Genomic DNA, 16,879 nt, shown 5'->3' with positions numbered 1-16,879 from the left:
CTTTGCAGTCGGCGCAAAGGTGGTTGGAAACAACGCTGGCGCCTGGCTGAGTTTCCTTCCTGTGTTCAAGCGATTCAGACTCTTTCTGACATCGTTCATGGATCAGATAGTCGATTCCTGATGAGGAGAAGATGGTATAATACTGGACGCTTGTGAGAAGATAAATAGCATGAACATAAAAGCGTCGTTCATATACACATATGTCCCCCGCTGCTGCCTAGATGCCGACAAATTGAAGGGTGTGTGACTTCTCTGGCAGCGCTGAGAAGAGTCTCGCGCAAAGTGGCATGAAGTTCATGCAATGGGGCTATTCGGGGCTGGAGAATCGGTCGGAAACATGTTTATCACGTACCTGCGGTACAGCAGGACGCGGCCTAAGAGCAGCATCGTGAGTCGTACAGTGGAGAAAAAGACACGGTCAAATGTTGTAAATTGCTGTCGGCATCCGTTGAATTCTTCGATGAGATAGTATGAATTACATAGGACAAGAGCGTATGTCCGCTGATGTACAATTCCTCGGGAGCAGAGTCCCGTCTACGAATATGTCGTATATATCCCTCCACACGTCCGCTCGTATGACTCAACACAACGTCATGAGAGCCTTCCGATCCCATCACCCTGGCCTCCTAGATACCCTAAATAGCGTTGCAGCGGCCTTCAGCGTAGTCGACCGTACATTTGAGCAAAGAGGTAAGGACTGAACTTCCACTCGCTTGCACGCACTCCTGGCCATCAACATCCTGTGTCTTCTCGCACGACCCCACAAGAACATTATCAGCGTCATACAGGCCCGCGAAACGTATATTGCCTTCCCCGCCGTTAAGAGGGCAGTCGCCGTCCTGGGCCACGTCCATGTGGAACAAGGCTGCGTTGCAAAAGTCAGGGTCCCCGAATTCGATGCCGCAGTATTGCGCGTCGGAGGACGGTTGCGGAAAGGGAGAGCCTGTGCCAAACCGGTCGCAGATGTTATCGAGGTTGTTAGGCACAACCCAGGTGGTTTGCAACTGGCAGGGCGGTGGAATTCCCGAGCACACGGCGAGCCCAGAGCGTACCCCGATCCAAATGGTCCAGCCGATGGAGACTTGGCGTTCGACTTTGGATTCCATACGGAGTACCTCGTACTTGGGGGCCGCGAGGGCGGGTATCACGCTGCAAGAGAGAGCGAGGATGGTGGAAGGCTTCATGGTGCGATCGTTGTCGTGATCTATGGTGCGTGAACACAGAGTGAGGTCGTATTTCCACGTGGGTGTTGGAGGCAGGAAGACTTGGGCAAAAGAGACGTGGTGGTCGTCAGCGAGGATGATGGTTTCACTGCTTGATGACCCGTCTCCCTATTTATACCTGGTCCCTACAACTGAAATTCCCTTCTTCATATGTGACGTATTGATATTCATGGTGATGGCATGATCGTCGACGAGGCCATCAATTGTCCGGCAGTCCAAAGGATTGTAATGCGTTTGATGATACCTAGATGGAAAGAGGAAGCCATCGCGACCGCTAGGTTGAAACAAAATAGGCGTTCAACTACGCATCGCAGACTCTTTCTGTAGCAATTGTTACCAAGTCCTAGGTTTCCGCTAATTGACGCCGGTGTTCCGATGGATTTTCGATTTCTTTACACCTGCAATAGTTTGCGAGGTTTACGGCGTCTTCGCGGTCAATACGCATTAGTACCAAGGCTACTAGTCTACATAGCCACAGTAGGCTGACATGACTACATAGACTATAGTAACGACACTCTGCTAGAGCGGGTTAATACTGTTTGCAATATTTCGACTACGTTCAGGTTCTTCATTCATGCGTCGTATCGCACGTTGAGCACAGCCTGGAGAAATGGCTTGTAGATCCGGCCCCTGGCGGATCTCGCAGTGGGTCCGTCTAAAAATAGAATCAGTGCGGAAATGGCCATTAGATGTAAGGCTGATTGCAACAAAATCCGGCCTAGTTCACTCAAGATGATCGCCCGCAAACGACCGCGCGAAGAAAGTATTCCAGTGCCTCGAGGAAGGCCTTGTTATAGACTAATTTAAGGAGCTGTATCTTGGTGCCGTCCTAGAAACGCGTTGGGTTCGCTCTAACGTTAGGATACCGCCGTTCTTTATCGCTCGGGTTCAGCTTGCAGTAGATGCTCGTCACTCGTAACATCTTCTTTGCTGTACGCCAGGCGCAGCCTGCATCATGTATTTGGATGGCAATGCGGCGCAAAGGCATGAATCAGTTCGGTAGCCGTTTCTCAAGAAACCATGGGCGACATTCCCGAACTTGAGTTAGATAGCTTGGAATAATCTCCCCTGGTGGACACAGTTCGTTAATTGATGGATTCTAGTATACAGCGCCCCAAAGGTGTATGACCAACTGTCTCGTTGTCTTCCTCTTCCGCTTCGCCAAGTTGCGCCTATTTTGAGCTGACTTCAAATCTGCGTGGCCACATGCTTTGTTTAAGCTATGATCCCTTAGCGCAGCTATAGGAATACTTCTCCGGGGCATCGTGGCCACCGGATGTGAACACGGCCTGGGGGAAGTGGCCTTCACCTCCTTTGATGTGAACTGACGCATGCTGGGCCGCCCTGAAAATTGGGTCGAATGTACAGCTGTATCAGGAATGGCACGAGGTGGGCGAGGGTGCAAAAACTCCGGAAGAGCTGCACGAGCTTGTGCCACAGGTTGAACCGAAACGCCTTCGTTCGTTACCAGCCCAAATGTATTTGGAGCATTCTAGGGGCTTTTTGATATCTGAGTTTGCGAAATGAGAGGCTTCTTTGTTTAACGAATCTACTGTGTAGTCCGCTTATTGCGGCATCTAGCATTGGCCTTGCTGTACGTGACGGTGGTGTATAAAATCCACAGTAGGAGTCTCGTTCTAGCACGAGATACGCACATGGCCACTGACTGTCTGTGAGAGATGAATATGGAGTAGTGAGGATTTGATTGATATCTCGCATGGCCAATTTGCTGTGCTGCTAGTGGGAGCTACACCCCCCGCGTACAGAGCATCGGGCGTGTACCTACTGCCTGCGTGGCCAGTCTATCAGTAACGACAGCAGTGGCTCTCAGCTTTGCATGAATCCTTCGCCCCCTCCAAATCCCCAGGCTCACTTGAAGAGCTCCGAGTCTGCCTCAACCCATTCCCGGAACCCAGTGGCAGGCTTCCCCGTATACTTGCTCACATTCTCCACGCCCTCCTTATAATGCGCCAGCCACGAACCATCTTCCAACTCTGGGTCTGTGTCCCCTACCGCCCTAATCATATACTCCGCCATTGGCTTGGGAGCACCTTTAGCAAGGTACTCCGCCAGCGCCTCCTCCGCGCCAATTCCTGCAACCTTGACTTCCTTCCCTAGTACCTCGCCAATAATCTCCAGTGCCTGTTTCTGCGACAGAATCTGCGGGCCATACAAAAAGACCTTGCGCTGCCCATCACGCGGCGGCCCCTCAGCCAAAATCGTCCCGCTCACTCCGCCCATATCCACGGGCGTAACGCAATCAGTCTTGAACCCTGGCCCATACATCTTGACCTCCCCGGCGCGAATCCCCTCCGTTTGCCGCAACAAATTCGTGGCAAACCCCCCGGGACGCACAGCCACATACCCATCTGGCCCGTAGACTTCATCCAGTGTAACCTCGACCCGCGCATGCGCGTACGGGATAGACTCGCTCGGCTGCACGTCCGCCGGCGAAGTATGCCCGATCGTAAAGCTGCTTAGCAGCACGACGAACTCGACGCCGGCGGCCTTAAGCGCCTCGGCGGTGCCCTTCATATGGTCGGGCGTGCCCCGAGCGACGTAGATGAAGGCGCGCGTGGCGCCCGCGGTCTTGACGGCCGTGGCGACGGTGTCGGGCTTGCTAAGGTCGGCGTGGATGCGCGAGTAATTGCCGGCTTTCTCGGCGGCGGGGGTGAGGCCTGGGATGGCCTTGGCGGGGTCGCGCATCGCGAGCCAGACTTTGGCGCCATTCTGGTGGGCGGTTTGGGCGGTGATGGAGCCAATGTTCCCTGTGGGGCCGAAGACGATTACGGTGGCCATTCTAGGGGCGTCGAGAGGGTGTAACGTATTTTATGGGCGGGCGACTCACGAGCGAGCCACTCACTCTGCCAAGCCGGGGCCGCCCCCCACCAAAATATACTAGTATCAGTAACTCGTAGTGGAGTCGGTCTATCCTACTCACACCGTTCCAGTTCCCGCTTCGTTTTGTGTCATATAGAGTAATGTATCAACTGCAAAAACTATTTCAAAGCCGTAGACAGTCCCCACGATACAGGATCACGTTCTGCCGACCGTATTGATCCCTAAAATGACTGTGAGAGACCTCTGAGCAGAGACTGCTTAAAAAGCCACAAACTCTCTGCATGTACCCTCAAGTACCGCATCAATACTGAAAGTTCGACCAACATCTTATCCGAAGCCTCACTGTGGCAACGGCGACGCACTCTACCACCAAGCCAGGAAACCAATTCCTTAACAACGAACGATACCATCCTACCAAGCCTGGAACTTACCCGTAACCATGAGTGCACTCCGAATTTATCCGGTGACAAAGCGTAGCCAGTCGCATTAAAATGCTATCAGAACACGTCACTTACTATCTCGAATCGCGACCGAATTGGACCAATCCAACGAGCCAGAAAGTGCCATGGACAATTTCCTGCACAAGCAAAAAGCCCGACAACGCGCAAACCTTGGGATAGCAGAGGGCGCTAGGCTCCGCATGGAAGTGTTTGAGGTATATCAAGAAAGGCAACCTATCAAGGCACGAGTTACTCAGGTGGGGGATCAGAGCATCATTGATAGAAGCGTAAGGAATCGTGAGGATGATGGCTTCGAAGCGGGCAAAATGCTGATCGGGGAGGTAAGAGTTAGGATGGAGGTTCATTATTTCCCTGGGCTTTTTTGATTCCTGGGGAGGGGCTGTAAGACTCAGTTGTTTTTGGACCAAGCGGACAGAAAAACATATAAACGTATGATGGAATATCTCGGAATAGACATATACTAAGTAACAGTTGTATTTGTATAGCGTGTGCCTAGGTACCAAAGAATTACGAGCTAACACTTGGCATACTCCTTCTCCACGTTATCATGCAACAAGCTCCGCGCAATCTTCGCGACATTCTCCCATTTTTCTTCTTTCCACTGTTCATTATCCTTCTCGCTCTTTGGTGCGTCCTTACTCAGCTCGTCTCCATCGTCTTTAAAGAAGGTTTCCACCTCAAGGCTTTTATCGCCTTTTGCCCAATCACTCTTGCTGATGGTCTGAAACGCGGCCTTCATACCCTTAAACGTTTTAATTGCTCGAATAGATCGCTCACTCACGCCAATGCGATTGTTCTTGTGGAAGTTGTACACTGCACCGAGCCTCACGCAGTGGATAATCATGGCCGCAAGCCCCGCGGCAAGCGCTGTGGCGACAGAAGAGCCAGTCCGCAGCACCTTGTCCTCATTCGGCCGGAACATGTCGGAAGGCTTCATGCCCACATTTTCGCCAGGGAGAATATACTCGACCTGGTTGCCGGTCCATGGATACGGCTTGCCCGTGACTTGTGCTGCGCCGATCCTGAATATCTTCGATATGCCGTCGCAATTGAATGGATAATGGGTGTCCCTTGAGCTGGACTCACCCGTATCAGGTGCAGAACAAAACAGGAGCGTCTCTTTGCCGAACCACTTCCCCTGCGCATCTTGCTGATTGTTACTAGCTTTTTCCAGGCTTGCTTTGAGACGATTGAGGTGGGCTGTATTATTAAGCGCTTCATTTGTGCTGTCATTCCTCTGAACGGACCACGACATGGAAATGATATCAAACCCCCGCTTCACTGCATCTTCAACGGCCTAAGAAGGAGTCAGCATGCGCTAGGGAAATAGAATGCGGACATGGAAGACCTACATCAGCAGCGCTTTTTGCAGTAAAGGTAACGGCATCGCCGTCTTTATCCTTGGGCAGAACATCAATCTTATAGACAAATATCTTGACACTAGGACACACTCTCTGGATCATGTAGGCCATAAAAGTGCCATGGCCGGTGGTCGATCCGTGAAAGGGAGCTGGGCTCCCTAGACGATCGTGAAAGCCAAAACCACTGTCGAAACTTCTACCTGGCATAAGGTTTTTGGAGATGGCCGGATGCATAAAATCTACGCCGTCGTCAATGAGGGCTACCGTGACTTCTTTGGACAGCTCCTTGGGAAGTTTTGAGCAAGTCAGGTACCCATCAGGAAAGTTGCTAAGCTTTTCCTCCTGCACCTTACGAACAGCGCCGGCAAAGGTATCCATTATATCTAGCCATTGGTGTTCATTGATCTTCTTCCCGCTCTGTGGCCTGTGTGCACCTTGGCCAAGAGGATTTTGGACACCATGCGCATGATTGTACAAGTCACTGTATCGGTGTGTTTCCACTTTGACGTGCCTATCTTCGGGTTCGAGTTTCTCATCACCTTCCTGCCCTTCGGATGGTCGAGCGTCGTTTAATTGCACCTCGAAGTCTTTGAGATTCGCTTTTGTGCGCTCTGGGGAATCAAGAGACGGCTACGTCACATATCAGTTGCAGTCTCGTCTGTGGGCGGTTTGGCTACGTACCTTGATTTCGTAAATATGAATCTGCTCCAGCTCCGGTAGACAAGCCAACCCATCCGGCGCACTCCAGGATCGTAAAATGGCATTATTTCCGCTCCAGCAGAGGTGAAGTTCCCGGAGATTCGGTGAGCGCTTACATGCTTGTTGGATGGCCAGCGGGCATAAATCGGCCTTACGCCAATCCAGAATTTCGATATCGAAGCGTTTGAGGGAGGCTACAATGCCATCATCACAATGAGGGACGTCGTCTTCGTCGTCGACGGAGACCTTGATAATACTCCGCACACCCTTATCCTTGTACAACCAGGCGAAGAAATCCACCAAGTCTCTCCTCCCTATCCCTTGTAGTGAACGGTTCTTTACAGATCGAGGATCGTCTGGCCATTCGCGCCTGAATTTTCCAAAGTCAACGTAGAGAAGCATGGGGTCGAATGCAAACCACTTGTACGACTCTTTGAAGCAGTCGAAGTCAATCTTCTCGGGCTCCTTGCGATGAACGGGTGGAAATTGGAAACAAATCGCCCTGCATTCTTTGTTATCGCCGTAGAGAAAGTCCTCCGCTGACGCATGATTTCGCTGCACGGTGTGCTGGTCTCCGGGCTGGGGTTTGAAGATGGAGCGGAAATAGCACCGCTTCAAGTCCTTTGCAACCTCATCCGCTTTGCTCGTTGACGGCTTAGGGTTTCGCGAGGATCCAGAGGGTTTGCTGGCTGCTGCTGTGGGCCTCGTGGTGGCAGTTGTAACGCTGCCGTTGGAAGAGGGTGGAAGGTGTCTTTGCGCTTCCAGCGTGGGTGTGTACGGTGCCGACGTGCCGTTGACTGAGGGGGCGCTTACTAAAACTGGCCGCCCTTCGTTCGCCTGGGGCGTTGGCACTGGGCCGTCCATCACCACATTCACATTCGTCTGCTGAAGAGCCATGTTGTTCAACGCTGCCACTTGTTGTAGCCCTGCGCTCGAACGTGTCGATGTGTCCTTTCCCTTCTCTTTCCCTTTATCCTTTTCCTTCTCCTTGTCCTCGTTCTTGCTTTTCTTCTGCTCCGTCACGGGCGATCCCTTGTCAGCTCCCGGCATTGGCTTCTTGTCTTCTCCTAACCTTGGCCGCTCCCGCTCTTGTCCCCTCCTAGCCTTCTGCTCAGTCTTGCCTTCAACTTCATCTGCCGCTGCTATGAGCGGTTTCTGTGGCCTAGTCTGCACATGGTACCGATACGCCGAATAGGACCCAGGCGGCAGCGTGCGTTTGTCGAGTGCCTGGTCACCGCAACGAAGAAGAGCCCTCACTACGCGACCACGGCCTTTTATGCACCTCCTGTAGTGGACAGAGTGGTGTAGGGGGGTGAGTCCGACGTCATCCTGTGCAGTGAGTAAGTCACTCGACGCCCTCTCTATGAGCTTTTTCGTGAGAGAAGGATCGATATCCATTGTAATTGCTTTGTGTATGCAATTTGATTTACTGCCAGCTTGCCCATTGTTCGCCTTGACTGGCGCCAGGGCCTTTTCCAGATCTTTGTCTTGGATACCACTTTCGACGACAGCTTTTATGAACCAGTCCAACTTTCCTTCGAGGGCGAAATCGAACGCCCTGTGACCGGACATGCCTGTATCTTGAAGGAGTTGTGGGTACTCTTCGACCAAAAGTTTTACTAGATGGGGTAACTCTGGCTTCCCTTCGTAAGCCAACTTGAAGAGCACATTCCTCGTGTGAATCGGAACGTCCTTCGGGGCCCAATCCAAGGCTGGTCCAAGAGACGCTTTGTGCTTTGTGAAAAACATTTCCTGTGCATCGTCGCTGTCCTTCAGCTTGTCATCCTTGAGGTCATACATGATTTGCTCCCAACATTGTCTGATCTTTTGGTGATCGTCGAGTTGAACGTCTTGCCCATTCCCAAGTCCCTGTTCACCCTCCGGTTCGAAATCTCCGTCATCATCCGGGCCAGAGCTGTAATTATCACTTCCGTCGTCGTCGCCTGCCTTCCTCTGGTTTCTTGATTCCGTCTCGCTGTCGCTATCACTTCCGTTGCTGGCTCGCGAGGTCAGGTGCCTTGGATCCCCTTGAGCATGTTGTCCCTTGGGTGACATTCAGAAAGTTTTTGGAGTTCCGCGCCAAAGCTTAGAACTATGATTCAGGTACGAATGCGCAATATTGCTTATCGGGTCGTGAGGAGGAAGTATCAAAGCTGCAAGCTCATCGAATAGAGTGTGATGATCTCACGGCGAGATTTGTCACTGGGCAGGCGTCAAAGTGGCAATTGCAATCAGGCCAGATCAACTATCGCCGTGGGGGGCGGAATGAATCATCCCTGTTGCATGTCTTCAGCTCAGCCTCGACTAAGTAAACGCCGGATTTGGACGCTTGCGCATAGGCGGCTTGCTGCACAGCATGACTCACTCGTTCACATTCGTCAACTGTTAATCCAGCGAACGAGCGATCCAAACTTTCTCATCCCTGCTGTTTGTTTGCAGCTCAGCCGGGCGGTATGCGCCGGATAAAGCAGCTTGTCCACAGACACTTCAACCAATCAACCTTTTGCCCCGCATTTCCCCCTTCGGCTCGGACAGTTCCTTTACGCCAAGAAACGCTAATAATCTGTACTCCGCTCATTTTTTCGCCTACCGTGGTCCTCACCGGGAGGCGGAGGCAGTGTACACTCCAGGCAGTTATGTTGCGGCAAGTTCCAAGATAAGAGGCGGCTTAGGACGGCGGACTGGCGCGTGCTTAAGTTGATTATCGCGCTTCAATCATCCGTACGCAATTAAACAAGACCTTCATCAGCAGGCCAAACTTCAGTCTCACACCGTCAAACATAATGGAAGGCCACCAGTTTGCGGAAGACTTGTCCGATCTCGAAATTACGATCTTTCCTACTGCGGCTGATGCCGGTCTTCACTTCCACAACGACCCAAAAGACCCCTACCAACGTGACACGATAGTCCAGCGAAAGGGCTGTGTGAACATCGGCTGCAAGCATAAAGACATTGTGCACGGATACTTCTCCGAAGAAATTGATGATCTCTGCACTCTCGTTATTGTCCAGTTCCGCTTCGAATCCAACGGGATGGCTGCACGTATCAAGGAAGCTCATGCCGTTTTCACATTTTCCGCTATAGAGATCGGTAAACCCGATCCAGAGGTTTATGCTATGTACCCTGACGGCAGCTTCTCTGTTCAGCCTACCGTGCAACACGAACAAGTACTGAAAGGTACTGAGGTGAACGTCGGAGGCGGTGCAGCAGGTGCTCAAGTGGGAGGGGTTTTGAAATTGGAGAGCACTGTTCAACGCGAAACTACAGACTATACCAGGATTCGTGGTTCCATGGACGTTCTCCGGGCTTCTGCTTATGGTAAGCCGAATGCCGTATCTTGGGACCTTTTCGAAAATGCCACAGCAAAGACAGGGGTCGTCACATGCTTTCAGGGTGCCATCCTCTTGAAGAGAAAGAATATGGACCCTTTCAAAGCCTCAATCACTCTTAAAGCAACCGCGGACACGACTTCGAGGATCAGCACGATGTTCAAGAAGGATGAAAAGGATGATGACGTTTGGTATGACCCCAAAAAGCCCTCCACCAACAAGCTACACATGTATGATGCGGACAACCTAGGCGCGGTGGACTTGAAGTCTTTGTCAAATGTGACATTTCGGACAGTGATGAAGGACGCTCTGAAGGAACTCTAGGCAGCAAGTTCGTATAGCAAAACGCCAGGTAATCCTGTAGCTGAACCCCATTACGATTTCCGGCGAGATCATCGATGCATTGCATAATATAGCCTTTCCGCCTGCATCTAAAATATGCAGGCTCCGATGCTGTGGTACATTGGCTCCGCGAAGTGGCGGAAAACCAGGTAATTCTGTAGCTGAACTTCATTACTATTTCCGGCGATATCTTCGATGCGGTGGATAATATAACCTTGCCGCCTGCATACGAATGAGGCGGGCTCCGATGCTGTGGCACATTGGACCCGCGAAGTGGCGGGGGCCACGACTGGGAGTCTCGAGCTGAAGCAAGCTAGGAGCTGCCGAATCGTTTGGTGACCGGAGCACTATCATCAGCCTTCTCGAGGGCGACCGTTTCTAACAAAATGCTCACGCCCGCCCACTACGTCCAGTGTCGAATGACACGAGCGACGCATACCGTTTCTCTCAAAGCTCAACTTCGATATGTACGGACTACACACATCTTCCAGTGACGGATCTTCCTCGGAGATCGTCGAGTAAGTGGCTTAGGTTTCAAGCCATAGTGTGAACCCGTTGATTGACGAGCTCATTCAGCGTCATTCTCGTTCCCGGAATTTGCGGTGACCAGGGAAGCACATGGGCCCCCTCGGATTCGGAATCTTTGGGATTCGAAGACTTCTTCCGTTTTGATGTTCAAGACGCGCGCGTCTCGACGTACACCTATCCGCTCTTTGGAGATGATGCGTATATTTTTTCGCCCAGTGGCCTCACTCGAGAGGCTAATCGGCTTCTCCAAGCGATTAGTCAGCTAGACAGGGTACGACACCAAAGGATTATTCTGGCCGGCCATGATATTGGGGGAATATTGATCAAACAGGTTCGAGTGCCCAACCCAATAGCGAGCGCCACTTACTCCCTAGGCACTTACTCAAGCCGCTTTCGGGGACATCGCTTTTCGAGATATATTCCGATCAACTACTGTCCTGGTAAGTCTTCGATTCAAAAAGCTTGTCTTGTGTGTTACTTCCTAAAATCACACAGTTCTTCATCGGTTGCCCGCATGTCTTCGATTACGCGGTCGACCTTACTCCATCGCTGAATCGCCTCCTGATCTTGAACGAACAGCTCGATTCTCGCCCACGGGCACTGTATGCAGCTTATATCGCCGCTGCAATACGTGATATCAATGCGACATTTATGGAGATTAGACCGCAGCTCTCTGTACTAGAGCAAAATATCCTCTCCAGGGATGAAGATCTACAAAAGAGAGTAAGGCTTGGCTGGGAAAGGGGTGGCGATTTAATGTTAACGCATTTGACTAGGTGTTTGAGTTGGCTGAGTCCCAGACTCAGTCGATGCTGGTAGAGAGACAGTTCTATCTTGAGTTGGCTTTGCCACATTCCGAACTTGCTCGTCAGATGCCCTCAGGTATCGGTGCGGTAGTTCAAAAGCACCTCGCTGGTATGCTCAGAATACGTTATCGTGTTTGAATCCGGTCTGACGTCTAGCAGATTTCGAATGGGCTGATCTGTCAAAGCTCAGGTCTTCTGCAACGTCTACTGCATCGCTCAGGAGACACCAGTGGGATCAAACTCTGATCTTACATGAACTTCCAATGTTTCAGAAAGAAATGTTCCAGAAATGGGGATCAAGCCGGAATACCCCCTTCCTTGCATTGCGAAACGTTGAGAATGTTCATCTTACGTGTCAAGCCGTCTTCAATCAGGTAGTCATGGCATCCTCATGGTCTGGCATGTGTCACAGGTTCGATTGTCGACACTCGGACTTGCGGATGAAGACCGTGGGGGATATACTTTGTACTGTCCTGAAAGAGACTCTTTCTAAATCTTCCCATGCAACACATTCTCCTGACGAACTAGGCTGGGATCTCAGGGACCTGTTCAATGTGTACCGTGAGGTTGCACTGATGAATCAAAGCGACGAGGAAGTGTGGATTCTCCTCAACTTTAACGAGAGCATTGATTCCTCTGCCTGGTTACTGGACACGCTGTACGATCTAGCCGCCAATTCGGACCTGCATTTTCGTGTAATATTCATCAACAATCCAGATTCGACTCTGAGACTTGATTCAGAATACACAACCTTTCTCGACCGTACTGACCCTGAGCAACGTCCACCAGATGAGCGGTCTTCTTCAGGCCCACAAAGCCCTCCGAAGGCTCCAGTCAGTACCAGTGAGCAGACAAAGGACTTGATTAGTGAGGGAGAGGACGTCCCGGACGAAATAACTAGATACCACACTCAGTCGGTCCTCCGAAAGGCAGAACGTCGGACTCTAGAGGTGATACAGAAAAGTCCATGGGTGGCTCCCGTAGGTCTGGAACTATTCAAATTGTTTCAAACCTTTGACGTATCGGAAAAACACAAGGAAATGATCATGAGATGGCTCGCCAATCTTCCAGTGTCCGTCTGTCCGACGGCTATGCAGGAACAAATATCAAATATCTCGGATTCACGCATAGAGTCGACTTTCAAATTGATCTTGAGCTTAGATCCATTAGCACTAAGCAAACCCGACTCAACGATAAGCATCCTAGAGCTTGTGGCACTGGCCTTTCGACCTCTTACTTACCTCGAGCTGGCCGATCTGGAAGAAGCTCGCAAGTCCTGGGAGACTGGTTATATTTCACAAGTGATGCAACCTACGTCGATTTTCTCCGTACATCCTGGGGTTTTCAATCTTCTGGGAAACGAAGTGCACTTCGGTCACCCAGAATTCCGATCCTATTTACTCTCAGGAGACTCTCTGCTTCTAGATCTGGAAGCAATGAACCTACCGAAACGGCATTCTCTTTTCGTGCGGTTATGTTTGGAGTACCTGACTTCTTCACATGGCCTGAACAGGCTCGAAGTTTCCATTGTTAGCTCAGACGACGTCGGTGCTCCTGAGAGTCGAATGGATTTTCTTTCCTACGCCGTACAATTCTGGCCCAAGCACGCCAGCCTTGCCTGCTCTGAATGGTCTCCTGAAGATAGCGTGGCTCAGAAATTTCTCTCAAATACGCTTCTGCTCGACCTTTGGGGTAGGGTGTATTGGCACCGCACCAGTTCCGCCACTCGACCAAGCCTCGAGCGATCGGGCCCGTTAGCGACCCTTATAGAGTTTGCCCCAGAGTCCACGCTTCAGGCCACACTCGCAGCCCACAAGGGAACAGAATGGATAAAAGGCCAATATTTCAATGCCCTCCTAGCCGCCGCCCGAGGTGGAAAGTCTGATACAGTTAGTTTGCTGTTACAGGATCAGTCGCTCGACTCGGGGATGTTCGACCTTGCATTACAGGCAGCTTTGAAATCTCAAGACGAGACGACGATATCGATGATCACATCTGAGGCTCCCCAGACTTATCCATGCTCGGTTGCAATCCCAACGGCTCTGCGTAAAGCGTTGGAAATTGGTCAAGAAAGTGTCACCAATCGGCTGCTGCCGCTCATATCATGGGAGACTATTGAAGAGGACAACAAGAAAAGCATCCTTGCTGCAGCCATCAGTGGTAACAATGTCGACATAGCGAACGACCTGCTTGAACGGTTCCAAGGTACACAGGCCCGGGATATCTCCGAAGCAGTGTTACAGGCAGTCAGAAACGGGCACGCGGCCCTCTCGAGCGTCTTAATGGCCCATTTATTGAAGTTATTGAAGGAGGAGGAACGTCACACAACACTTCCCGGCCTCTCTGCGACCACAGTAAATGGGGTAGAAGATGAACTCACCACATCCAATGACAGTAGCAATCTCAAGAGATTGGACGCTCTTGATACTGGCGAAGCGCAGGTCCCTGTCGAGTCTCGGGACGCTGGTATTACTACCAACGAGCAAGAGGACGCAACGGGTGTAATTCTCCGGGAAAGATCTGAGGAGTCTGCAGCGAGCCCTCCCGCCGACTCATACTATGCTGAAGTTGTACTGAGCCACGCGATTGACCATGGCCAGCATAATGTTATCAAGTCATTGGTCGAAGTTCTCCGAAATAATCACAGCTTTCCAACATCCATCAAACCCCTCCTAGAGACCGCAATTGTGCAATGTAGACCCAGGTGCCTGTCTACAATACTTAAATTATGCGAAAACATAAGTCCTCAGTCGAAACTCGACAAGAACGAGCTTCTAGATCTCGCCGCATCGAGAGGCAACGTCGCTGTCATCAATCAGCTTCTACAAGGATTTGTTGTTCTTGACGACGAGAGCTTCCCGGAGGTTTTCCAGAGTGCAATGAAGAGATCACCAGCCACTCCAGACGTTGTCCAGCTTTTCATCGAACGTGGACGAAACTGTGTTACGCCGGACACTTTTGTCGACCAGCTGAATAACATGGAACCAGCTATCGACAATCGGTCAACAGAGATCGTCAAGTTGTTAGTTTCCGCAGGAGCCCAGTTGGACAAAAGATCGATTTCGGGCAGCGGAACGCCGTTGTATGATGCAACCTATCAAGGCCGTGTTGAGATTGTGGAGACCCTAATCAAGGCCGGTGCTGATGTCAACATTTTTGAAGATGACGATGAAGGTTGGTGGCCAGTACACGCCGCATTTGATAACCCGCAAATCATGAAACTACTCCTTGCTCACGGAGCCAACGTCAATGCGAGGACATGTGACGGAGACACCGCTCTATATCTTGCTACTAAGTGGGGATATGAAGACTGCGTTGCGGAAATTCTCAAGCACAAACCTGAACTGAACTGCTTAATCCGAGATAGCACAATATTATTCAGAGCTGTGGATGGTGACGAATTAGGAATCGCCGGATTGCTACTAGATGCTGGCGAAGATCCTTGTCACCCGGCGACCAAAGCTGCTAACGCGCTGCTACTTCATGAGTGTGTGGAGAACGAGCATGTAGACCTGCTCAAGAGACTATTGCTTTACAACTTTGACTTGGAGCATGTGGATGAATTGGGACGGACTGCGCTTAACTGCTTGAGCAGTGCGAAGGATATTCCAACTCTTCGCCTCTTACTGCGACGTGGGGCAAACATAGAAACCCAGGACGTTCCGTGGAATGACACACCATTGTCAAATTCTGTACGCCTTGGCGATGTTGAGCTCACTTCCTTCCTCATTTCTGAGGGCGTAAATACGAACGCTACCATAGGGAGATACCACGAGTCCACACCACTGCTCCTGGCTTGCGGGCAATGCTTGTCACGAGATATACTCCGCGTCCTTGTAGACAACGGTGCAAATACCAAAATTGTTAGCGAAGGTGTCAGTGGCACTATGTTCCAAACTGTTTGCCAAAGCGCACACGATTCGCGAGAGGAAGTCATTTCGTATTTGCTAGAGAACGACTTAGTGGACGTCGAGCTGACAAGCAACTGGTGGGGCAGTAATTTGAACACGGCGTGTTTGATGACAGATCCGGATGTTGTCGACAAACTCATCAAACGCGGCGCAGACGTGGATGCGGTTGATAGGGCGGGGCGAAGACCAGTACATTTTGCTTTGTATCGGACGATCGAACATGTAAACACACTTTGCGACCGTGACGATGGGAAGAATGCCGACTTGTTCGCCCTTGATCACATGGAACGAAATGCCCTCCACTTTGCCGTCATCAGTGGCCGACTGAATCTAGTCCAGCACATCATTGAGCGGCGTCCGGGTTTGGCGAAGGGAAAAGACTGTGACGGATGGACGCCGCTCTTCTGGGCGGTCCGCGATGCGTTCAAATGGAACGTCGATACTTCCGAACGCGCTGCCATCATCGAGGCATTGGTGAAGGATGGCGCAGATATTATGGATGTGGTCGAGGGCCTGCCGCACAGATGGGCGACGTACCAGGTTGCGCGCTACTACGGGCTCGACAACGACATCATCAAACTCGTAACGCCGACGGAAGAACAAGTTTTACGGAGCGATCTGCGCGCGTTCTGGTATGAGAGTCTCGCTGCTGAATCTCGAACTGCGCGAAGACATGACGACTCCTTTTGTGATATCTGCCTGTTGGTAAGTTTTTCTCTCGTGCGACAAGGATCTCACGTTAATCCTGGGATCGCAGGGCCTCGTCGGCGTCTTCTTCAAATGTACCGAGTGCAGGGGTTTCGCCATATGCTTCAAATGCTACTGGTCCCGGAACCGGAATCTAGTGCACGATCCGCATCCTTTTGAGTCCAGGTACGAGGACGATGAGTATGAGGATGGTGGTAATGAGGGACCAGCTCCTGCTGGATCTGAGCACCCGGATTCAACGGACAGCCCCGTTGCGAGTGAGGCGAGCGACTCTGATTCAGAGGACGAGGCTGTTAGGTCAGATTCGGATAATTCGTCTTTTAGCTGATAACGGACGAAATGAGGAATGAGCTTATGAAAGAGAAAGTTTATAGCCAACGAATATTCAAGGCCAAATTGTATAGAATCTAAAGGATTTGATTTTTGAAAATTCTAGAGATCTAAAAAGCTGCGTTAATCTAACGCAATAGTCTAAGATGAATCTGAAATACTGCTCTTGCTAAGTACTAGTAACATTTCTTGTTTAAGAAGAATTACGAATATAGCTTATTTGATAGGGGAGATATAATCGCTGTTACTTCACTACATTTAATACTAAAATCATACTATCCCCTTCCGAGATACCGGAACGAGAGAACGCTTTGACGAGTATATAATCCGGTGGCACATC

General features: G+C 50.9%; 4 protein-coding genes across 4 annotated transcripts; 1 reads left to right on the top strand and 3 right to left on the bottom strand.

Annotated features, from left to right (window-relative positions):
* Positions 1-3,092: 3,092 nt before the first annotated feature.
* Positions 3,093-4,022, bottom strand: N0V89_001701 (uncharacterized protein; the record flags this gene model as incomplete). The annotated part of the gene is made up of 2 exons (XM_056210512.1): positions 3,093-3,953; positions 4,014-4,022. 2 exons carry the CDS (start codon positions 4,020-4,022, stop codon positions 3,093-3,095), a joined length of 870 nt encoding a protein of 289 aa, XP_056077334.1.
* A 1,017-nt stretch (positions 4,023-5,039) lies between these two features.
* On the bottom strand, positions 5,040-5,780 carry N0V89_001700 (uncharacterized protein; the record flags this gene model as incomplete). The annotated part of the gene is made up of 2 exons (XM_056210511.1): positions 5,040-5,751; positions 5,773-5,780. 2 exons carry the CDS (start codon positions 5,778-5,780, stop codon positions 5,040-5,042), a joined length of 720 nt encoding a protein of 239 aa, XP_056077333.1.
* Positions 5,781-6,528: 748 nt separating this feature from the next.
* Positions 6,529-9,005, bottom strand: N0V89_001699 (uncharacterized protein; the record flags this gene model as incomplete). The annotated part of the gene is made up of 2 exons (XM_056210510.1): positions 6,529-8,581; positions 8,998-9,005. The coding sequence occupies 2 exons, from the start codon at positions 9,003-9,005 to the stop codon at positions 6,529-6,531; spliced, it is 2,061 nt and encodes a 686-aa protein (XP_056077332.1).
* A 2,848-nt stretch (positions 9,006-11,853) lies between these two features.
* On the top strand, positions 11,854-16,537 carry N0V89_001698 (uncharacterized protein; the record flags this gene model as incomplete). Its single annotated transcript, XM_056210509.1, has 2 exons — positions 11,854-16,206; positions 16,259-16,537. 2 exons carry the CDS (start codon positions 11,854-11,856, stop codon positions 16,535-16,537), a joined length of 4,632 nt encoding a protein of 1,543 aa, XP_056077331.1.
* Positions 16,538-16,879: the final 342 nt, after the last annotated feature.

The sequence above is a fragment of the Didymosphaeria variabile genome (genome assembly GCF_027946475.1).
Source record: "Didymosphaeria variabile strain IMI 356815 chromosome Unknown scaffold_1, whole genome shotgun sequence".
Lineage (NCBI taxonomy): Eukaryota > Fungi > Ascomycota > Dothideomycetes > Pleosporales > Didymosphaeriaceae > Didymosphaeria > Didymosphaeria variabile.
The sequence above is the reverse complement of the archived record's forward strand: the minus strand, read 5'-3'. Positions and strand labels throughout refer to the sequence as shown.